This window comes from Misgurnus anguillicaudatus, chromosome 10 (genome assembly GCF_027580225.2).
Source record: "Misgurnus anguillicaudatus chromosome 10, ASM2758022v2, whole genome shotgun sequence".
NCBI classification, from domain to species: Eukaryota; Metazoa; Chordata; class Actinopteri; order Cypriniformes; family Cobitidae; genus Misgurnus; species Misgurnus anguillicaudatus.
In genome coordinates, this window is record NC_073346.2 from 31181054 (window position 1) to 31206528 (window position 25475).

General features: G+C 38.9%; 1 protein-coding gene across 1 annotated transcript in view; it reads right to left on the reverse strand.

Moving 5' to 3' along the window:
• Nucleotides 1-3288: 3288 nt before the first annotated feature.
• Nucleotides 3289-25475, reverse strand: part of tgfbr2b (transforming growth factor beta receptor 2b) — a 32224-nt gene continuing 10037 nt past the window's right edge. Inside the window, exons 4-7 of the mRNA XM_073872373.1 lie at nt 13807-14609; nt 11216-11357; nt 6281-6408; nt 3289-4347 (exon numbers count right to left, since the gene is read on the reverse strand). Of these exons, the coding sequence (XP_073728474.1) occupies nt 4159-4347; nt 6281-6408; nt 11216-11357; nt 13807-14609 (1262 nt within the window). The 3' untranslated portion in view covers nt 3289-4158. The remainder of the gene's footprint in view (nt 4348-6280; nt 6409-11215; nt 11358-13806; nt 14610-25475) is intronic.

Genomic DNA, 25475 nt, shown 5'->3' on the forward strand with positions numbered 1-25475 from the left:
AAGCTGTCAGCGCGGTAAATGCCGGTAATCTATATTTTTGTGTTCACACATAGCGCTTACCAGTAAATTACTAACTTCTGTTAGCATTGCATTGTGCACGAATCTTTCAAACATGGTAAGGAGCATCACATTTCCTGTTTACGTTAGAGGTGTTCATGCCAATCACAACGTACAGATTAGCTGCCCAATCGGAGACAGAGCTTTTCAAATTCGTGCGTTTCAGGAAGAGAGTGGAATCTGGAGCTACAAAAATGTACGGTATGTGGAAAATAATGTGTTTTTAACCATAAACCACGCAAACACATTGTATTATACCAAATACACAATAAAAAAGATGCACTTTAAGACTTTTTACAAAGTGTTCCTGGACCAACACTAAAAGTCGAAGCCATTTAGTCAAAAGTTTTTAGGAGAACCATTTCTTTCATATCTTTTTATAGTCCAAAGAACCTCTTTTAACTACAAAGAACCTTTTTTGAAACAGAAATGTTTTTCGGACATTAAAGTTTTTTTTAATTAAACCATTAAGCCAACGGCATCGTGTAACACCTTTATTTTTAAAAGTGCACTGCAGTCACCCGATTCAACTATTTAAAGTGATAAGTGCTGTCTTTTACACATGACATCTGGATAACATGTGCCTATTATAATGCTCTTCTTTACTCGATCATGATTTACGAATGCTGCCATAACCAACAGAACATGCACATTTATTTTTTTATTGCTTTAACTTTAGTGGCCAGTAATATTTGTGGCAAGCGAATTTGGTTGAATATGTTGCAATTTTCAGTGTGTAGGTTTTTAACCCGAAAACCCAAAAGTAGTCAACTTGTTTTAGGACTGAGAATGAATTTATCTTTATTTATGAATCATATTGTAATATAATATAAGTGTAACTAAAAATCCCTTGCACATTGAAAGGACATTTGTTTCAAAGGCTCATATTTGTGGTCTTCCAATTTTTTAAATCCTATTATATTTATACATTTTAGTACACTTACGCTATTTGCAGACATCTCTTGAAATGGAGACTATAGACTAAACCGTTTACCTAACTGCACTACAATTTCCTCTGGTCGGTTTTGCTCTTTTGAGAACCCCACAACAACAACGACGAATGCCAAGGTTCAGCGCGGGCCCATAAATCCTATTCTGAGATCGGTGCAACAGAGACATATTTATAGACCTTCTTCCCTCCAGATACCAGTTTGTTCCCCTGTCTACTTATTTCCCCTCAGACGTTCCAGCGGTTGCGATTTAAAATAGCAAAGAAACAATAGAGCAGGGTAAAAGAAGAAGAGAGGCGTGTGTGACTGCTGACCGGTCTCAGGGACTGGCACAGATTTACTTTTCACTGTTATTATGGTCACAGCCATTCCTGGACAGGAATTTCTAAACTCTCACTCCCAGACGACCTGCTACAGACTCCGAAGTGAAAGCTCAATTCAAACAGCCTCACGCTACGAATAACCGAGTCAAAGGCTATTATTATGCTCAATTAAACAACCGTCAGCCACTTATCTCTGTCGCAACTCAAACTGAGCATGCTCAGTGCTTAGTAAGACTTTAATCTGTATATGTCTCTGTTTTTACAGACCAAAATTAGCTCGTGGGCATTTATTTTTAAAATAGTGAGTAGCACTCATGCATCTCTTTTATTGCTCAAAGTAAATGATCAAACAACTTATTCTGCATAATTGGTTGAATAATGCCCATAAAAGTATACTATAACTTTTCCAAGCACTCAGATTTGCGATTTTAGATAAGATTATAAAATGGGTTGGAAATGAAAGAGTGATCCAAGACAAATTTAAAAACTAGAATATTACAGATTTGGGGGGTGGGCAACCATATGTGACCCTGTCTGTGAAATCCAGGCTGAAGTCTCGTATCCAATAATGAGATCAGGAGCGTAAAAGTTTGATTTCACCTTAATTTGAATCTTTGACATGAACTTACTCAATATTCAATATTAAAGATAACAAGGTTATAGTTTTACATAACGTTACAGAATGTTCTTTACTTTTTATAGGACGATTTCATGCAGAAAATACTAAATCACCAAAACCACTTTTGCGCACAGGGAGGGTCACATTTAGCAATGCTTTAAATAAAATGAAAAGACTTACTGTAAGCCTATTTTAACAATAGTACCCACTGGGACACAAAGAGAGGAATTAAAGGTCCAGTGTGTGGATTTTAGTGGCATTTATAGTAGCGAGACAACCAACGGTTCAGTCCACAGGTTCCCACACCTAAGTTAATTTCAAATTCAAGGACCTTTCAAGGACTTTCCAGGTCCAGTACCCTCAAATTCAAGAACTAAATGTGGGGACACATTTCAAGTAAGAGCAAGATTACATCGTGTTACCTTTTAAGATACATTGTTACAGTTCCCTTTCAAGGAAACTCGCGCTGCGTCACTGCAGTGACACTTTGGGGACGCCTCTAGGGGTAAGTGCGTCTGAATGTGTATATCAAATTCAACCAATGGTGAGGCTTAATGACAAAGACAGAGTGACGCAGGAGCCAGGAAGTATATCGCTATCTAAAATATTGCCAAAGACAACAGGGACACAGGAAATATGGCAAGGGAGACGCAGCGTCTCGTTCCCTTCTCAGGGAACAACAGTTACGTAACCCGAGACGTTTTCATGTGTCAAACACAACTATGCAAAAAAGCATTTTGGTATGAATCAACATTCGCATACGAAGATATAAGCATTTAAAGCGAACAGTTTAACACGTGTGCTTAAAAAGTCTAGAATTTTTATAATATTATCCTACACTACACAGGGAATAATATGGATTTTCCCCCCAGAAAATAGATTCAAGCACTTTTAATGACCTTTTCATGTATATTTTCAAAAACTTCCCAGGGGCCTTAAATTTTTTCCCCAAATTCCCAAACTTCAAGTATTTCAAGGGGAACCCTGATAAAAATGGCTTATTTTCAGGTACTGTAATAATTACAATACAGTTCATTATGTAAGGTCTTTATACACCACTGATACTTTATTGTAGTTATGTATATTTTACATTGCATTTCTGTCAAGAGATCCTCTTAAAAGTTACACAATGCACCTTTAAAGGCAGCATTTTTTTTTTTTTGATTTGACAACATCAAGGTTTTTTGCATTGTCGAACCCTGAGGCTAATGCAAAAGTGTCAGCATATCTGAAGACGAGACAAGGCATTTTCCCAGAACGCTAAAATATTGGGGTGTGTGTGACAAATGCCAACTGGAATGTGCTAAACTGAAACCATCATTGAAACAAACAGGTAATATCCGGTTGTCAATCATTTTTTATATATTGTTTATAAAGGAATTTCACAGATTTCCCAAGCAATGCCAAAACACAGTTTGACAGTGTGCTAATTTATAATCTACATATAAAACACTCAAAATACACAACATGCATGCTGTAATGTATAGAAAGATATACAAAATATAAAACAATTGTTAGTGTCAATACTGTACATGTATTTCAATCATTAAAGATTTACAATATATTACACAAAGTAGTATAAAAAAAAGAGGCACAATACTTTTTATATTCAGGATATGTGTACACATATAGAGGCACTTTGTGAGTTTCAAAATACTGATTGTTACACATTTGTTATACTTAGAAATTCTCCCCTTTTTTGGCTCTTTTAATAGTGTGGGTTGATTTCCGATAAAATTATTTACAATACAATTATTCTCTTTGGCTTACAAAGTGTAATAAACTTTTTGGTAAAAGCAACACCACACACACATTCACACTCATTTATGCACACTCTTTTCACAAAAACACACATTCTTCCATAAAACTCCTGCAAAAATACAATCTTACAATCTCCTATGGATGGTTAGTGTTGAGGCAAAACCTTTCCTTGATTATATTTGGCTCCTGGTCGGCCATAAGAGGAGAACACTAGTGTCTGTCCAGCTCCTCTTGCTCGGCAGCCTGACCTTCCTCCTCAGTGTGAGCTATGCATATGAACTCTGATAAAGTGCATGACTTTGGTTATGAAACGTAAAGCTTTATCATATTCCACCTCACTGTATAATCCACACATTCACTTTCAGCTGTTCTTCTTAAAAGATAAAGGAAAATAAATCAGTGGACAGGTGGTGGCCACTACTGGAATCTCCAAATGCTCTTCTCTTTCTCATTTGTCGTCGCTCACGCTCACGGCACAATCTTCGGGAATCTTCTCCTCTGAGCTGCTACAGGTGGACACCTTGTCTAGGTCGTCCTCTATCTCGTTGAAGCGCTCGGCCACGCAGTGTGCAGTGAGTCGGGCTTCCGGGTCGTGGTCCCAGCACTCATTGATGGTGGCGCACACCATAGCCACTCCCTGGGGATGAGAAAGTGTTGAATTATTATTTATTATTATTATTTGATTTAATAGATTCCAGCTTAATATTGCTGAAGAACGTTTTAGTTACAACTTTAATCCGCCACACCTAAAACGGCTATACAACTGACAGTTAACAAACTAAAACATTTCCCAAAGCTTAAGTTAATTTAAAAGGGCGTTTTACTGACAGCTTTTCGCACCTCGGGCAAATGCCCTCCAGGTTCTCTTGAATTTCCCCATTCGTTTTCACAACAGCCTTTCCGCAATGCATATTTGTGCAATTACACAACGACAAACCGAGTAGAGCAGAGCAGAGTCTGGTGCGCATTTTTGATTTTAATCGCGCATGTGCATCTGCATACCAGTTATGTGCCATTTAAAGGAAAACACCACCGTTTTTCAACATTTTACTATGTTTTTATTTTAACTTTTTTTTCAATGCGTGCACTTAATCTTTGTACAGCGCGTCGTGAATGTGTTAGCATTTAGCCTAGCCCCATTCATTCTTAGGATCCAAACAGGGATGAATTTAGAAGCCACCAAACACTTCCATATTTTTTCCCTATTTGAGGACTGTTGCATGAGTGGTTACACCAGTAAGTATGGTGGCACAAAATTAAACGTGGCAACTCTGTAAGCGGATAAAAAATTAGAACTACACTGTATGGCGGAAGAGCACCTAGCTTGCAGCACCCCGACCTCGGCGCGCAGTAACGTTATCAATGTTGGGGAAAGTTACTTTTAAAAGTAATGCATACAATATTAAGTTACTCACCAAAAAAGTAACTAATTGTGTTACTTAGTTACTTTTCATGGAAAGTAATGCTTACGTTAATTTACGTTAAAGTATTTTTGCGTTACTTTTTCTTACTTGGCTGAGGCTTGATCTCTTTCAGGCCTTGCAGGTGTTTTTTATGATTGCAAAAATGTCAAGCTCTGGCCTGGCATCTCCATTTCTGACTCAAACTGTTCCCGCTCAGGCGCACAGAGTGCTGGTTTACTTGTAATGGGTTAATTCCAACACTGAACATCATCACTGCTGACTCCTCTTCTCGCTTAAACTTCCGACAATATTACTGCGCCCAAGGTCGAAATTGCTGCAAACTAAGTGCTCTTCCGCCATACAATATAGTTCTAATTTTTATACGCTTAAAACATCGTCACATTTTATTTTGTGCCACCATACTTACTCGTGTAACTACTCATGTAACAGTCTTTAAATAAGAAAAACATAGAAGTGTTTGGTGGCTTCTAAATTCATCCCTGTTTGGATCCTAAGGAATGAATGGCGCTAGGCTAAATGCCAACACATCCACAACGCGCTGTACAAAGTCCAAGTGCACGCATTGAAAAAAGATAGGTATGTATTAATTTGTCTAAGTTGAGGTAAAAACATAGTAATATATTGAAAAACGGTGGTGTTTTCCTTTAAGTACAGATACAGTATGTATATAGACGGTTTCATCGGACGCTCGTGATACACGTCTGGATCCCAACCTTACTTCCGGTTTCGTTTTTTTAATGGTCTGACTAGTTGCTAAACTGATTTCTTGAACAAATGCCTCGTTGAAAATAACAAATGTTTTGGTTTCCTAGGTAATGTATGTGTTGTTTTTTTGCTTGTTATGTAAATAAACTACGTTTAAAAAACTTTGTTGTTATTTATTCTTAGCGGAGTTTACCGGAAGTTACGTGCGGACCGCGACAGCCGCTTGTTTATGTTGTTACTGCTGAAACGGTCTATATTTTGTACCAAAACGTACCTTTAAGGTGCTAATATGAACCAATCAGGTGCAAATGTGTACTTTTTGAAAAGGTACCGCCCCAGTAACAGCTAAGGACGTTGATACCCTGAATAAAACTGACTTTATCTGAATTTTATTAAATCTATATGTAAAAAAACATGCATCCACATTTTGCACTCTTTTACCTGGTGCTTCATCCAGCTATTGGGGATCTCCGGCCGTCCCCTGTCGCGCAACACGTTGTCCTTCATGCTCTCCACACAGGGGTGCTCTCTGACTTTAGAGCCGAACGGAGGTTCGTAATCCTTCACCTCTGTAAACACACACACACACACACACATCAGATTATTAATTAGCTGATTCAGGAACATTTGTATGACTAACCAGTTATGACTAAATGAAAAATCATTATTAGAGTGCGTTTTAAGAGAGGTCTGTAACAGCTCAATAAACTGAAGTGAGATTCCCTGAGGCTGGAAAAACTGGAAAGTTGGAATCGAGCCCTGGCTGGAAAATAACTGGAAAAAACATGTTTCATAAGCTTCGGTAATTCTGTCGGGAGTACGAAAAGCAAATTGTAAATGCGACAGGCGTAGAAGATGAAATCAGAAACTCGGAATACTAACACTACGCAATAATGAGACCCTGTTTATGACTCATTTGTTTTGCTCATGAAAACAAATTGGTGAAATATGGGGCTAATCATTGGACTGTGCCAGGGAACTCCGAAAACAGATCTGCCGTATTATTTTCCACCGATTGTGAAACGGCTCTATGCAGCTGCAGAGACCCACACATATATCTGTCTTCAACCCCCACAGCCGAATACGTCAGAAACGCACACACGCACGCTTGACCGGAGCCAGCTATAGATGAAACACACATGGAGTGCAGCGGAGATTCGCATAAAACATTGCATACTGACTTCTACAAGGCAGGCAGACATTAAATCAGATACCACAAATGACATCAGATGAGTAAGTTTACACTGGAGCGGCTTGCTCTTGATTGGGGTGTGTGTTATGTGGTTCTGCCCAAGCTCACGGGAAGGGGCTTGGCCAGCATGCGGCCCGGGAAAGGAAGTGGAAGACCGTGATTGGGCTCCTACAGAGAAGCTGACTCCACAAGCGGACACATCCTGTTTTTGACAAGTGGACTTCCCCTGTTTCAGCTCTTAAACAAAATACCCCCGCCCCTGGTGTGCCATTTATGCTGTCCTCAATGCCCCCCAATGATTGGGTCTAACCTGACAGTGATTATTCTTTATCTCCGTCACTGTCATGGCTGCATGCATGAGAATATATATGTGAACCTGTCTGTCAAATCCATGCTAAAGTCTCATAATCTGAGATTGGGAGCATCAAAGTCTGATTTCACACTAACTCAGTCAATATTAAAGATATCAAGGTTAAAGTACAAATAACAAAAAATGACTTTAGCTAAGTTTTCACAGGCAGGGTCATATCAGGATGCATTTTGGAAATGTGTCAAGGAGAAATGGCTGTTGTCTGTCTACAACATGATGGTCACCTAGCATCCCTTCTGTTTACGTCTTTCCTCCGTTGCTTGCTTTACTCAAGGGGTTCTTGCCTGGGCTCCACAAATGCATTGGTTATGTGTGGAATGCCGTGGTTTTGGGAACAGATGTCCTGCTGACTGAGGCCTCCCACCCTGGGCCGAGGCAGCGCTATCCAGGGAAGAGCTTTTTTACTACAGTTTCCTTTTTGAAAATTAACTATCTGATACCTCCACAGACCGGCCTGTCTGACTTTCTGTCTGGGAAAGTATACATGGGGTTAAAAAGACTGGGAGTGAAGCACTCTGAGGTAGGATTCCTGCTTAAACACTATGACCCATTTACTGGCTGAGGCTGGAGTAAGCATGAGGAATTTTACAGGCTTCAGACAAGTGGACTGATATTGCAAAACAACAGTCAACAGCGAAAACTAAAATAAAAGTTATACAAATAAAATATTTGGAAATGCATAAGAAAACTAATTCAAAATATCTAATGTGTAAAATTTTTATGACTACGCTTACTAACAAACTAAAATAATACTGAATTATTTATTGATATATAGTATATTATAGAGAGATATTAAAGGCGGGGTGCATGATTTTTGAAAAACACTTCGGGCCGACTACCAAAACACACTTGTAGCAAATCAGCAGTAAGGGGTGTGTCTACTAACCATTGCCTGGGCTGCGTATGTGTGGGGCGGGTCTATCAAAAGAAGGTCCAGATTCTATTGGAGTAGGGGCGTGCTTGTTTAGGTGATTTCACAGAAAAAATAAGGAATAAAAACTTGTACAGACTCTTTGCAACACGCTCAAGTTTGTGTGAGACTGGGTGGCAGTGAATCTGAGACCCGAATTAACGGATAGCCACCCTGCATGGGCTCCGGCCACCTGCTATCCAGCTGCTGTCGCCCAACATACACCCCAACCGCAGCCCCTCACCCTCCGTCTGGCAGCATCTCAAGTTTTCGCTCTGTTTTACTGCTTAAGCCCAGGCCACGCCCCTAATTCTGGACACACTAGCAAAACACTGAGACAGCAAAGAGTGAATTCTGCACATATCCATTCTCAAAGCTTCTCGTTACAAAAATCTGCAGTCTTTTGCAGGAGATCCAGGTTCAAAATATGTGACAAGTCACAGCTAATGCTGCGTTCACACCAGCCGCGTTAGAAAAGTCAAGCACGAGTGATTTTAATATGAAATCAATGTAAAGACGTGTTCATGCGCGTCTGGAGGTCTCACGGCGCGAATGAGGCATTAAGCATGGCGCGGTAGACGCGAATTGATGCGCGAACAACGCAAATGGAGCTTTGCTGCGGGAAACGCGCAAATTGAAAAATTTGAACTTTGGCGGAAAAACGCGCTGCGTTAACCAATCAGGAGCTTGCTCTAGTAGTGACGTGATTACAGGAAGCGAGCGGAGTCGCAGAAGCCCCTCCCATGACGCAAATTTCCATATGAATGTCTCGAATGACTAGAATTTCACGTGCAATTGAAGCGAGTAAACTCAAAATGTTTAAGCGTCCAACTACGTGCAAATAGCGCGTTATTGCCGTCTCTACCACGTTTCGTGTGAATCCAGCATAAGGGGCTGCGTTTTGGATCACAAGTCATGGATGATGCTAAATACAAGTGTAAACCGTTTTAAGCTTGTCCACTTTCGACCACATCCAGCAATAATCGAAAACGCATTCAAAGTCACAAAAAACAGCCAATTCTCCGACTAATGACTTAATGCGTGAAACGCGCGAGTTAAAAAATCTGAACTTTGGCAGAAAATCGCGCTGCGTTAACCAATCAGGAGCTTGCTCTAGTAGTGACGTGATTACTGGAAGCGAGCGGAGTCGCAGAAGCCCCTCCCATGACGCAAATTTCCGTATGAATGTCTCGAATGACTAGAATTTTACGTGCGATTGAAGCGAGTAAACTCAAAATGTTTAAGCATCCAACTACGTGCGAATAGCGCGTTATTGCCGTCTCTACCACGTTTCATGTGAATCCAGCATTAAGGGCTGCGTTTTGGATCACAAGTCATGGACGATGCTAAATACAAGTGTAAACCGTTTTAAGCTTGTCCACTTTCGACCACATCCAGCGATAATCGAAAACGCATTCAAAGCCACAAAAAACAGCCAATTCTCCAACTACTGACTTAATGTGTGATGTACCGAGCATAATGTTTTTCCATCAATCCTGACTTCTAGCACAATCCCACATTGTATGCCGCAGACTTTATTAGACCTTTGAGACATTGATAAAACTAAAGCGGCTGCTTTTAGCTTTTCCGGCGCTTTACATTACATTACCTTTTGTGGCAGCTAGCTCACCAAAAGTGCCATCAAAACGACCTAAAACTCTGAAAGAAATGATTCATTCAATTTACTAAATTTTTTTAAGGTAAGTGGTCGCAATAATTTTTTTAAGCTACATTTAAACAAAAAAAATTGGAAATAAAAACAAAACAAAAAACTTTTGTTTAAATGGAGTTTAAATGGAGTAAATTGAATTAAAAAATTTTTTTTCAGTGTATAAGACAGCAGCAAGGACTTGGTGAACTCTGCTTGTTGCAGCTGGACTCATAGATCCTAGTTTGTCTGTTGCGATCCTCCCTCGACACTAAAGCTCAGGTGGAACGAGACAGTCTGTCTGCATGAAAACAACTCCAGCTCTGCAGATAAGCTTGAAGCACTGTGATAGAGAGACTCCTGCAACCCCTATGAACCATAGAAGGAGCATGCCGGGGCATGTGGGTACACAAGTCCTCAGCGACAGCGCTGGAAACAACATACACATGCAAATACAAACACACAGTTGCTCGAATTACCCAAAGCAATTAAAATAAACTGACACACCACACCTAATACTCCACAAATGCCATTACTTGCACAAGTTACTAGTACTTATACTACATCTAAAATTCAGAGCTGCTCAAAATCTTAAGGAAATGAAGCATTAAGCAATTACATCACTTTAAACATCCATGTAAAAAAATGTCCAATTCTGGTTTTGTATTTTCTAACATACTGAATAAAAAATAACAGCGACTTAATGACAATAATATGCATACACTTGAAAAGAACGTAACCATCGGACATCATCAGTTACATCAATATGTGCGTGTGCCAAGAAAATGCTAATATATTTCATCCCAGCAAACCAAAAAAGGTAAAGTTTACGGATTCACATCACACTTCACACATTCCTTACATTCCCCGAAGTGAATAAGGAGAGCTGCTCGCTGTACCATCTCTGCTGTTAAGGAGCAGGTCCACAAATAACAGGAAACTGGAAATCGGTCAAAACACAGTGCGGGCCGCAGTAGGCTTTCCATGCAATGCACAGAAACAATACCCCAAACAAAGCAGCAGAATAAACACAAAATGCCACATAAAATCGGTCAAAGAGCAAGTCTATTTTCATCCGCGTTCTCTTTGCTGGACAATTACGGGATGAATGGTAAAGAACGGCATTGTCTCGAGTTTACCAACCATATTGATCTGAGTTTCTGCCAGCACAATTGACGGTGAATAAAGCTTTCCGAGTACTGTCATTTCTTGGCAGGTTTAGTGAGATCGGAGTGCATGATGATTCTTGAACTCACCTCCGATGGCATTACACCTTGAGGTTATCTCCCACAGTACCAGGGCCATAGAGTAGACGTCGGTTTGCTTGAAGGACTCGATGTTCTCCAGGTTGATCCTTGATTCCAGAACTTCTGGGGCCATGTACCTGGCTGTACCCACCTGAGAAGAAGATATTTAATATATATTACCGTACATGCAATTAAAATATGCTATGTATAATCTTATGTCACATGGTAGTCTTTATTATACAATGCTTTTATAACATGGACATAACATAGATCTTAAAGGGATAGTTCATCCAAAAATTTAATTTGTGTCATTATTTACTCACTCTCATGTTGTTACAAACCTGTATAAATGTCTTTGTTCTGATGAACATGAAGGAATTCTTTTTTCCAACTATGGAAGTGAATGGTGCTCATGATCGCTGTGGTTACAAACATTCCTCAAAATATCTTCCTTCATGTTTATCAGAACAAAGAAATTTATACAGGTTTGTAAGGACATGAGAGTGAGTAAATGATGACAAAATTTAAATTTTTGGGTGAACTATCCCTTTAAGCTATAAGTATAGTTCAATTTTTACGCATGCGCGAGGGTCCGCGTACAGTGCATTTGATGCAAATTTCGTCACCAGAATAGTACGAGCACACTGTACACGCAGCCCTGGAATTTTGTAACCGTGCATACTTTGAATGCGTAGGTCGCATATGCGTACATGAGTATGTAGCCCAGGAAAGGCATTGCATTCGACCGTGCGCGTACATTCAAGTACGTAAAAAATTTAACTATAATCCAGGCTTAACTATTAAGAGAAAACATTTGCATGAAAAAACGTGTTCCTGATGAGGTTTTATGGTTATCTGTAATACTGCGATTATCCTAGATGGCCCAATTTATAAAAAACTGAAGCAAAAAATTATTTATTAATTTTATACTCTGTGTATGTTTTGATAATCGTTCTGAATTTGATCTCTAACAAAATTCCTTTACAAAAATGCAAAAATATATATATTTTTGAAAAAAAAAAACATATTTCAGAATTTCTAAGCAGGAAAAAAATAAAAAGATATGATTAAATGTTTTCTTTGTTTATTGTTTGTTTCAAAGCATAGGGTCTGTTCTTTCATTTGATATATTTGTATGTCTAGATATTTTTAGAAGAACATTTTCCTGGAAGGCATTTTATGAAACTTTTGTGAAAAAAAATGCTGGCGGACAACTTTAAAAAAATAAAGGCTGGTGGGGAATTAAGTTAAGCGTACAATTACACACCACTGTACTAAATAGGGATGCACCTAAACGAAAATTCTTGGCCGAATCCGAATAAAATGAAAAACTTAATCCGAATACCGAACAACCAAATAAAAATAATTATTTTGCTATTTTTGGCCGACATGTGGTGCATCCCTAGTACTAAAACCAGAAAAGTTTTCCTTTGCACTTTAAAAAAAACTTTGCGTACACACACCACAACATTTGCGTACACCCCAAAAAGTTGTACTGTAAAGAAATACTACGCACCTATGTACATACGCAGTCTTCTTCTCCCTAGACTACAAAGCTACAACATTTTGTAAACTTGTTGCAGAAGTGGCACAAACACTTTTTGGTCATTTACAAGGAAATGATAACTGCGTCGTTATCGTTTTCATAAGTTTGCGTTTTCAGGACCCTAAAACGCAAATGTTGTGTAAACGAACAGCCAAAATGCGTAAAAAGTTTCCTGTTCTTTTTTTTTGGTTGTTCTACAAAAGTTGCCTAAATGATCAGTTTATTCAAGGCTTCCTTACCATCAATAACAATAAATTTGACTGATATGAGAGTGTGGAGCACTTTCCCACTTGTCTATCTCTTTATCGTAAAACAAACACAGCTTATCTCATTACCTCACCTCAGTTAAAAAGCACAAAAGGGCATACCGACAAAACAAACACAACCTCCACGCTCAAGTCTTAACTCATTGAATGCTTTTAGAGTCACTGTCTGGGACCAACCAAATATTGGCGTACATCAAAAGCGAGTTGGGTGTGGAGACTCGGCGCTCTTCGAGGCTACGTAAAAGAGTCAGGTGACTGTTTGCTAGTTCATTACTGATTCACTCGCCAGCTTTTTGTCTTTGCATTTTTAGTCCGTGAATCATAAATCTGAGCAGACAGCCCGAACAAAGGGCATGCATACATAGACCTGTACATGGTGAGATGCTGGAGGGGACTTTCCTTGCAAGTTATGACACGATGCCCCTGCCGCTCTAAATATGCACTTTAGCTATAGGACCCACGGGTGCTTTACACTGAAAAAGCTAAGAAACTGTGGGAATTTGCAAACGGCAAATACGCCGCAAAGGGGTTAATACAATTTCACTAAAGCACTTGAGTTAATTAATTAATTTCATTATTAAAATAAAGGAATACTAAGAAGGGAAATTAACTTAAGTTTTCAAGCCTGAGGTTTAACCAACCAAATCCAAAGCATTACTACTGGTGTAACCAATATTTGCAATTTACAGACATATTAGGTCTGTTTAAGATATTATTTCCCATAGTGCAATGCATCTGTCTGTCTGACATCTAGGAATGTCCTGGTTTTATATTCAAACAGGCCTCACCTGTCCACTGTTGGCCAAGTCATCCACAGACAGCGAGTTGTCCAGGCGAAGACCAAGCCCAAAGTCACACAGACAACAAGTGAGGTCATTCTTCACCAGGATGTTGGAGCTCTTTAGATCTCTGTGAACGATGGGCACTTTGGGTCTCCCGCAAGGGGTGTGGTCACTGTGTAAGTGAGCGACGCCCTGTGCCAGCGAGGCCCCAAGCAGTCGCAGGTCCTCCCAGCTGACAAGATGGTGTGTGAGGTATTCCTGCAGGTTCCCGCGTGGGTGATAGGCGGTGATCAGCCAATACTGTTTCTCCACTTTCCTCTCCTCGGCCGTCAAGAAGTGCAGAATGTTCTCATGCTTCAGATCGATGTCAGAGAAGATGTCCTTTTCGTTCTTCCAGGACGCATACTCTTCATAGGGGAAAATCTTTACAGCTACTGTCTCAAACTGTTCAGAGGGATTCTGCCTGAGCTTGGCTTTGTAGACCTCAGCGAATCGGCCCTTGCCCACCTGCACGTCCAACTCAATGGGCAGAGGTTCGGTATTATGGTTGAGGTTGTTAGCGTGAGTAGAGCTGCTGTCCGAACGGTCGTCGTCCATCATGATGGCGCAAGCTTCGCTGCAGTCTAGAGGGCTTTTCGGGCCCTTGCGTTTAGACGGCTTTTTGGTCTCCCACTGGTCAAGTTTGCGACGGCGGTAGATACGATAGCAGTAGAAGGAGGCGATGACCAGCACAGCCAGAAGCAGGAGAGGCAGTAAGCTTACGAGGATCACCAACACAACCTGGTTATTTGTGGGGTCTGGGGGGTCTACTGCAGGAGACAAAGAAAAAAGGATAGAGATATTTACAGCTTCTAGACACAGTACAATGCAAATGCATTTATGAGATTACAAGCATGAAAGTTTGATTCCAATCATTGTTTTACTTTAATTTCAATTTTTGGCATTTAGTCAATACTCAGTGAATAGTAAAAATATCAATATATTTTGTATTATGTAGAAAGATATTGTGTAGAAAAATCACCAAAAAATACATTAGCTGGGTTTTCACAGGCATGGTCACATATAATCAGGCTACTTGAGTACATAGATGTGTATTAAATAAAGCATACAACCACAAAAATCTGTTTAAAATCAAACAATCATGGCAGAAGTACCTCATATGGGTCAAAGGCCCCTACTGAATATTAACACCAAAGGCACTTTTATGGCAATTTTCTGGGATCAACATGATGTGTGAAAGGGGTTTAAAGGGCACACTTTTTTGTAAAAAATAATGGCTTATTTTCCAGCTCCCCTTAAGTTAAACACTTGATTTGAACCGTTTTGGAATCCATTCAGACGATCTCCGGGTCTGGCTGTACCACTTTTAGCATAGCATAGCATAATCCATTGAATTTGATTAGACCATTAGCATTGCGCTCAAAAATGTCCAAATAGTTGATATTTTTCAATTTAAAAGTTGACTCTTCTGTAGTTACATCGTTTTATATGATATTACGCAGTGCCCGAAAATATTTCCCAGCTATTTTAAGTTACCAAGGGGACTATTTTCGGGCGCTGCGTAATATCATTGCGCCTGCTGCAGCCATGTCACGGCAGCAAAGTCCTTGATTATTATGCCAGAATGAGAGTATAGTTCCTAGCCATATCTGCCTAGAAAATCGCAACTTTTAATTTTCCGTCTGTCTTAGTACACGATGTAACTACAGAAGAATCAAGTTTTAAATAAGAAAAACATCGAAACTCTTTGGTCATTTTTAAGCGTGATGCTAATGGTCCAATCAGACTCAATGGACCACGCTAAGCCATGCCAAAATTTTACCCGCAGACCCGGAGATCGGCTGAACGGACCCCAAAACGGCAAAACTCAAATGTTTAACTCTAAGGGTGCTGGAAAATGAGCATTATTTCAAAAAAAGTGGAGTGTCCCTTTAAGAGATGTAGGGATGATGTGGTTAATTGGTTAAAGCTCAGGGCTGGTAACTAAAGATGTCTGGCTTGGTTTCCACAAAAATGAGCCATGATGTATCAGCATTGAGCAAAATATTTCCCCTTAGGTTGCTTCAGGTTGTTTCTATTAAGCTAAATTACTTTATATTACCTGCTAAAGGACAATCTGCAAAAAAAAAAAGCATTTTAACTCTTTCCCTGGCATTGACGAGTTAACTCTCAATTAAGAGAAAATGCTTCCGTTATAAAACCCGGAAGTATCGCCCCAAGGCAAACAGCTGTATGTCCATGTAAGTTTTGAGGATCGCAAACGCAAATGCTGGCACTGGCAACTTAAAAAAAAAAAATGCTGTCAGGGAAAGAGTTAAATATCACCAATAACTGCCTGCATACATACTACAATATATAATATAAGTGTGAGACATGTTGTCTGACACAAGGGAGCGTGTGCAAAGCTCAGACAGCGAGGCTGTTTATTCACTCTGTCCTTCCAAGAAAAGTTACCCGGCTGCTGTACGTGCTTGCCAACCTTTGGACTGGCTTGGAAACCGTAGTAAAGCAGGTTCATTCTGGAGACAACCGAGACCTGCCAGCAACGTGGGCAGAGACTGGAGTCAGCGTGTAGCTCGTCTGCATTTTTCCATCACACAGGCACGCCTTATCATCGAGACAGACAGAAATGGATACACAACACTGCCAAACTGTATGGCAAACTGAGCAACCAGTAAACACATGCAAACGCATAGAGTAGCTGCTGGGAACACTAAACTGCTTTAACAGACACTCAAGAGACAGAAACATCTACTTGAGCCAAACAACCAATATAAACATGCATGAAATCACCTGCCGTTTCCAGACACATAAAACCGGGTGCCAGCCACACCGTCGCAAGCCATGACATTATCAACCTCTCATATATCAACCTCACATATTTGGTTTTAGTGTGATGTGAATTTAATTGCTTCTCAAGTTGGTGGATAAATCAGTAGACAGGTTTTTTATTAGTAGTGTTTGTTCATACTTAAAATTAATGGAGTTGTACAAGCCCCACAGCATAAAGTAATACACTTTGGTGTGTAATGGGGCATTCACACTATGATGATAATTATAACAATAACTATATTAGCATCCACATAATGGATGATAACGTTATGTTATTTCTAAACTTACGTGCTGCAGTGTTTTGCAGTCACAAAAATGGATATAAATTACCTGCTGCTTTACATTTTCAATGCCAAACATCTTTTCTCCAAAACTGACTCTCTCTGAAGGCTTTTGTTGCAACCTGAGTTGTTAAAGGTGTAATATGTGTGTTTTTAGCGGCATCTAATATTGAGATTGGGAATTGCAGTAAACCTCAATTTCGAAACGCAATGAGAAGCTACGTCAGCTGCCAAAGGAGAAACATGTGTAAGATGTGTAGAATCGTTTGTCCTTTAGCAGGGTTCCCACACCTTAGTTAACTTCAAATTCAAGGACCTTTCAAGGACTTTCCAGGTCGAATAACCTCAAAGTCAAGGACTAAATGTGGGGACACATTTCAAGTGAGAGCAAGGTTACATTGTGTTCCCTTTTAAGATACATTGTTACAGTTCCCTTTCAAAGGAACTCGCGCTGCGTCACTGCGGTGACACTTTGGGGACGCCTCCAAGGGTAAGTGCGTCTAAATATGTATATCAAATTCAACCACTGGTGAGGCTTACTGACACAGACAGGGTGACATGGGAGCCAGGAAGTATATCACTATCTGAAATAGTGTATGGCAAGGGAGACGCAGCGTCTCGGTCCCTTCTTAGGGAACAACAGTTACATACGTAACCCGAGACGTTTTCATTTGTCAAACACAACTATGCAAAAAAGCATTTTGGTATGAATCAACATTCGCATACAGAAGATATAAGCATTTTAACAGTTTAACACTACACAGGGAATAATATGGATTTTTTTCCAGAAAACTTCTTGCATAAAATAGATTCAAGCACTTTCAATGACCTTTATCTATGTATCAAAAATTTCCCAGGCCTTGAATTTCTCCCCCAGATTTACAAACTTTCAAGGATTTCAAGAAGAGACCCCTGATTTAGGGCTCCTGTAGAAACATGACGGGAGACCCACGGTGTATGCAGATAAAAACGGCTGATTTTAAGGTTATAAAAACAATACAGCTAATTTTGTAAGATCTAAAAGTTACATATTGCACCTTTAAATATTGCTCTTTGTTTTTTACCAGTCGCAAGCGGAAATGCTTAAAGGTGACATAGAATGATTGAACGGAGTATTTATCCTTGTTCTGTGATGTGACATGTAGACAAAAAAGTTTTTGTTTGGGTCTGTAATGCCTTAGAAGCTTCTTAAAAACCTCTCTCAGATAGCTTTATTAGGGTGGGGGATTTTAAACAAGTGGTTTTGCACCTATTTGGCTCCCCCTACTGGCTTAACTTGCAATCTTATTACTGATTGGCTGACTTTGCTGCCACTCAAAAAATGTAGCCAATTATTTTAAAGTGGAGGGGCAGTTAGATGCCTGTGATGTCATAAGCATCAGTTTTTCAGATTGGGCTGTTTTCTGGCTTACATTTCTAAAAGAGGAATTTCTATGAGACTGAGATGTTTAGCATGTCTAGCACTTGTAGCATGTCTAGAATGTTTAGGAATGTGGGTAGACTACCATTATTCAACAGAGACAAGGTAAAAATGTTTTTCATTCTCTGTCCCCTTTAAAAGGAAATATAACACAGACCTGAAGGAGGGGTTTTACCAAACCAATCACAGTGCTTGCGGTACGCATAAAATTGACACGTCGTTACATTTTTGGAGAGGTGCACGTCAAAAGTATAAATCGACCTTTAGCAACATCATAGCAATTGCATAGCAACACCTTGGCAACTTGCTAAGTTTCTCATAAAACGGAAATACACGTGATATAAAAGAAATGTAGATCTTGCTTTATTTCGATTCCCACAGTACAACTGCAACACATGGGACTGAGCACTGTCATTTCCCGCTGGTTTTAACATCGTAGACAAGCCAGTTCTCTCCACCCTCTCGTGTACAAATGATCAATGGGGAACCAGCTTCAGCCTGCTTTAATTTTCTGGCTGAACATGTTGTGTGTTTCCATTTCGAAATGTCAGAATTTAAAGTGGCGATTCCCAGATGTAAAAATTACTGCCTTTTAGATCCATGTACCCATGTGGGTTCAGAGCACCCAAGATTACTGCCAGATTAAGATTTGTAACATGCTCTACATGAGAAAGACAGGCCCGTTACTGTTTATTTGTTATGGCTACGACTTTGTTTTATAGCACGGCTCATGCCGCAAACAAGTCTACGTTTCTTTTTTTCCACTAGCACCGTCTCGGTCTCTAGCTCATTTTCTCGTTGTGACTCAGACCTCTTTAAGTATCAGCTCTATAACCAGAGGCCAAGATTCTTCAGTATGTGAATGTGGGTGTGTTTGCACATACAGATCTGCTCATCAGTTTATGTATCCACTGTACAAGATATTTACGGTTTGAAAATAAATAGGGTTTATCAAATTTTACATTTTGATTGTTAGTTTTACCCCCGATGATCTTATATGAGAATGATAACTTAACAAAAATAAGATTAATTAAAGTTATAATCAGAACTTCATGAGCTGGTCAGTCGGGGGTTAATAATAAAATCCAAACAGACAGAAACTCATTGTTCTTCCTTGTGTTCTTCTTTCCATCAAAATAAGCTATGATGAAAGATCAACTGAGCAGAAACATATTGTCAGACTGGAAATGCTCCAGTGAGATGGACACATGCTTTCACTCATTTGATCCGTCATTCACAAGATCAGAGAAAGAGTATTTTAGGATCTATCACTTCATGTTGGTAGTACAGTAAGATACTGATATACCAAGTAGGACATCCTCATAAAAGGCCTGTAAATGACTTCTGTCAAAATATTCATAGCACACAGATAAAGCAATAGTGTTGGTTATCGGGTTACTTTCCAGGAAGGCAGCCATTCTCCATCATAATGTCAAAGCTTTTAGTTATGGCTCAATACTTTATTGAATTTATTTCTTTTTTTATAAGTGATGCAATATTGTAACACTTTTTAACACTAACACTGCCCCAACACATGCAACCACATGTGCAAAAATACAAAGTGTCACAAACTATAAACAGGAAATGAGACAAAATGAAACTACAGCAACAGCAAATAACAACTACACTGTAAAAATACAAAGCATTTTTGACTTGGAAGCCAAGTAGTTTTAACTTCATGCTGCATTTTTTACAGTGTAGTTTAATGTGACCGTCAGTTTGTGCAGTACTGCCATGATAAAATTAGGGATGTGCACGAATGGCCGAATATTCGATCTGCAATAATAATTTAAAAAATGCTATTTGAATGTTTGTTTGCTTTTAATACGCCACCACAGGGTTAAGACTTTAATGTAAAATATCGTTGCTGTCCGATGAAAACCACGTATGTCCATTTTGCTGATTTTTTTGATGGATTGAATGTTCAGGTTCATTTCCGTATACAGTATGCGTCACATATCTAAATGGCCAATGAAAAGTTGTGAAATCATTTCATCTGATTTTCACATATATCCATTTGGTGTCAAAGCTGTCAATCACGCAGCGTATCTCCCGTCCTGTGGAAGCATCTCGCAGGTCTCGTGAAGTTTCATCGAAGCTCACCACTGGATAGCCGAATAAACATAGCCTGGTGAGACAATGACTTTCCTTCATCGAGGTAAATGTTTACAGAGTCTAGGAGTGACAAAATTACGGTAGGACTGTGCAAACAAAGTATCTGTCTAGCATTACCATGTCAGTGTATTGATTCATTGTCCCTTCATAGGGACATTTAATAAATTTATAATTAATATTAAATAAACTAAGCGTATTTAATAAACTAAGACGTGGGCTATTTAATAAACTGAGCGTATTCATCTGTCAATATGAAACGTGACTTGGCCATTCTAATTAATGATCGGAAGAAAGCGTATCGACCACCGTTACTCTTAAATATGCACGTATGTCCATTTAAACTCAATTTTGGTCAAATGTGGATTATATCATTACACTGGCAAGAATATGGTTACATCTAAAGATGCCATACCAAGTATGACAACGCTACATTTAACTGCTTTTGAAATACGGTGTTTTTTTCACTTCCTGAAAAGTAACCGTTTTGGACATACGTGAGTTTCATCGGGCAGCGACGATATACCATATACAAAATATACAAGAAAATGTATTTATGATTGCAGATTGCAGACTAATTTAAGTATTAATAGTTTTCACACCAAAGCTTTTGCACCGGTGGCCAGCATATGTTTTCATTTGTTTCCAATGGAAGCACTGCGTTTTTCAAAAAAGCCAGCAGCTGGCGTTTAAAAGCTTTGGTGTGCACACCTCCTTGTTTTTGTCCACCGGCTCCGCCACATCAGCACATCACAAAAGATTCCTGTTATATAGCAGCCTAATTTATTTTGAAAATACAGAGCAAAACAAGACAAACACTGAGAACAAAGCGAAACGAAGAACATGTATTATATGCGGTGCTCTGTGGAAAATGAACGTGATATTAACTAGAAACAGTAGCAATAGCTTCATCTTTGCAAAGTGCTGTTAAATTAAGATCGTAACTTTGCACAATCAGCAATAAGGTATAAAGTCAGCTTATGTTATTTGTAAAATAATATTGAATTCTAATTTTATCAAGTCCTCAAACTTTAAACTTGGTACTTGGTGTTGGAGTTAGGGTATAATATTTGATCAAATATAATTTCTGTAAGGTTGACCAGTACTGAATTCGTACAAACAACTATCAACTTGAAACACCAGGGATTTAAACTCGGCCTTCGCTCCGTGTGTCTTTTTTTTTACAATGTTTTTAACTTAAAAAATACATATATATACAGAATATGAGGATATTTCCTAATTATAAGCCTTCTTTGAAATTGTGACAAAATAAAAAAATGTAACATTTAAAAACGCATGTCTTGATTAACGTAATTTAAAAAAACAAATATTCGAATTTTCATTTTTATGAGCTCAAATATTCGAATATCATATTACTGAAAAATGCCCATCCCTAGATAAATTCACGAGAGGTTTCCAAGACATCTAAATCAAGACTGCAAGATTCCACATTCATGTTCCTTCCTATTGGGCCAATCAAGCTAACAACAGAAAACCATGTGTGCAAACCACACTGAAAAGTGCAACACGCTCCTCTTGACAAGCTTTATGAGTTTGCTTATTAGAAACAAATGTACATTTGCAAGAACACTCAATAACAGCTATCACAGAAAAGTTGAACACATTTCTCTGACAACAGTTTGTCTTCATATCTCGCAATCATCACAAATTAAAAATACATTTACTGTCCACAACACAAGGGTTCAAATGAAGATATTAACCTTTTCTTTGGTTTGCACTTGTGTGGAGGGGATGCTTACTGGAATTTCCGCTCAAACCACATTTTGATAAACTGCACAAATATTCTTCAGGGCAGAAACATAAATTACAGATGATGTATAACACCATATTTCATGTTCATATTTCAAGTTTCTCTTGTTTACTCTACATTTGTCTGAAAGACATTCAGATGCTTTGAAAGAAAGAGCTTCTGTTAATTTTTAAAGAACATTCAGAGGCAGTTTACTAAATAATCAAGAACTTTGTACCGTGTTGGGGAAAGTTACTTTTAAAAGTAATGCATTACAATATTAAGTTACTCCCAAAAAAGTAACTAATTGCATTACTTAGTTACTTTTCATGGAAAGTAATGCTTACGTTACTTTTTAGTTACTTTTGCGTTACTTTTTCTTGGCTGAGACTTTATCTCTTTCATGCCTTGCAGGTGTTTTTTATACCTGAAAAGTTCTGCATTCAGAAATTGCATATTTCATCACAAAAATTTCAAGCTCTGGCCTGCCATCTTAGTTTCTGACTCAAACTGTTCCCACACAGCCGTGTACACGTAGAGTGCATAATGTGACTACGTTTTATTTTAATTCAGTACATAATCTTTTTTTAATCGAATTAATTAAACTAAAAAAGTAACTTGCATTCCTTTTTTTAAAAAGTAACTCAAATATTAATGTGTACTTTTAAAAAGTAATGCGTTACTTTACTCGTTACTTCAGAAAAGTAATATTTTTACGTAATGCATGTTACTTGTAATGCGTTACCCCCAACAATGACCAAATGTATACATAGCTGTACCTAAATGGTATATATATATGGTACATATCTGTCCCTTAATGTGACTCTGGACCAGAAAACTAGTCATAAGTCGCACGGGTATATTTGTAACAATATCCAACAATATATTGTACTTGTCAAATTATCAATTTTTATGCCAAAAATCATTGCGATATTAAGTATGGATCATGTTCTATGAAGATAATTAGTAAATTTCCTATCGTAAATATATCAAAAATTTATTTATCATAAGTTAAATGTGCTGCTAAGGACTTAATTTGGATTTTATTCCACTTTAAGATGATATATAAATCTCAGTTTCAAGAAATTTACCCTTTTGACTGATTTTGTGGTCCAGGGTCACAAATTAGGACCTTTTTAAAGGGTACCTTAGCAGTGACAGCTAATGTAAAGTTTTTTCTGAACTTTCGAGTAGAGTTCAAGTAACCAAACAAAAAGACTAAAATTTACCGTAGAGGATATTTTTGGGAAACTGTGTTTTAGCTGTGTACTTTCCATCTTAAAGCCCACAAAAACCCATAATATTTCAAGGGAAACTTCTTGATTTAACAAAAATGTGTGTATGGCAAAGCCCTGCTGTGCAGTGTTTAATTATGAGTTCACCCTGCAGCTGCCATATTAGAATCATAATAAATATCAGTGACTCGACTCGAATACAAAACAAGAAGCTTATCACTGTAAATGCGCAAGCTTTCAGCCACAGTTAATGTCATTAAAATGGTACAGTCCGGGAAAACAATGCCTGGCATTTCTGGAGAAATATGCCATTGGAGTCGTTCCAACAAGTAAACATCAACTTCCTGCAATACTTCCTCAGTCAGGCAGGGAATGAGGCCTCCTCCACCAGATGGAATTACAGCCTCGCTGAACGGCTCCAACGTACCCAACACCTGCTCACATGTATACATCACAGAAAGACGGCCTCTATGTGTATATAAACAATTAAATATCAGCAACGTTTGCCATCAACGCCCTCCATCAAGTGTATCCACAAACATGGCTTTAAACTAAAAAAGAAAGTACCCTCACCTCAGAAATCCCTGTGATTAATAAAACTAAACAAATGTACCAAGTTGAATATTTTGCATATTCCTGTTGTAAAAACGAACATGTGGCTTTTCAAAATCTGTCCAAATAGTGCTAAATAAGATTATTTCAGAGCGTTCATAGTGCACACAGCTGTATTGCCATATGGGTATGATGTCTCTGCTTCAAGTTACACAGACAGGAAACCACATGTCTGAAATCCACAGCCGTCCTCACAACCAAAGCCAGTAGAAACGCTGCCCTAGACAGAATGGCCTGGACGGCAACAGCGCAGCTGCTTTAGACCTTCACGACAACATGTCATTTTGAGTTTTACACAACCTTAGCTCACATACCAGTGCGTGCTGCATGCTCTACGAGCCAGTGATAAATAGTTAGCATTGTATGCTAATGCAGTCGCCCAGTAGGAGCGTTCCAGCATGTGTTCAACAGGATTGAAGTGCTATTTATCTAGTGTAGTGCTTTGTGTAGCAGTATGTAAGCCTTTCAAACACAATTCATTGTTCAATCAGTCAGACAACAATATTTCCATAGGTCCATGGAAAACCACAGAGCGGTGATATGTAGTCATGTGGAAAGCATAGGAGGGTGGAGACAGCTGTTCTGGTTTTGGTTGCCCCTTTTACGAGACCGCTATACTTTCACCCATAGCATATACTGTAGATATGCTCATTATTCTCATTATAACACAAATGTGCAAAACAATAAAAACCTGACAACCACAAAGTGGTATATATAGGTATAAGGAAAAATGTCATCACTGCAGTTGTGGTCGTTGTTTGTTATCCTGTGGGGTTGGCTTGTCATGTATATGTATATTAATACCAGTGTTGTTTTCGTCAACGATGATGATAACGAAATGATTTCATTGATGCACCTATTTTTTATGATGCTAACGTGATGATGACTAGCTTAAAATGACTCTAAAGTGACAAAAACATGACGAGACGCTTTCAATTTTTCGTTGACGAGACGAGACGGACCGAAAATGATTATAAGTCTGACGTTCACAATGCATGTAATTTCTGCCTATTTTGCATGAAATCTGTCTGTTTTTAGCTAAAAAGTAACAGCAATGCTGCCGCTTCCTTTCCTTGTTTTGGGTACGCCCGCTGCCACCATGCTGCGCCCCAGATTTCACACAACAACAACACACCTGCAGCTGTGGCCAGTTCGAAGGACCGTTGCAGTGACGCCAATAAACGGAAACGACGAGATGATTTATGGACATACTTTCAGTATAATCCATCAGAAAGAAAAACGGAATGCATATTGGGGGACGACGGTAAATGTGGCCACAAACGAGGTGGGAAGAATACCACCAAGCTCAAGAGGCACCTGAAGGCTCATCACGCTAATATTTTTTTAACATATTTTTCATAGGGGTGGCCAGGAAGGGCCAGCAGTTACTCTGGGGTGGCACATAAAATCTCTATCATCCAACCTTAAAATAC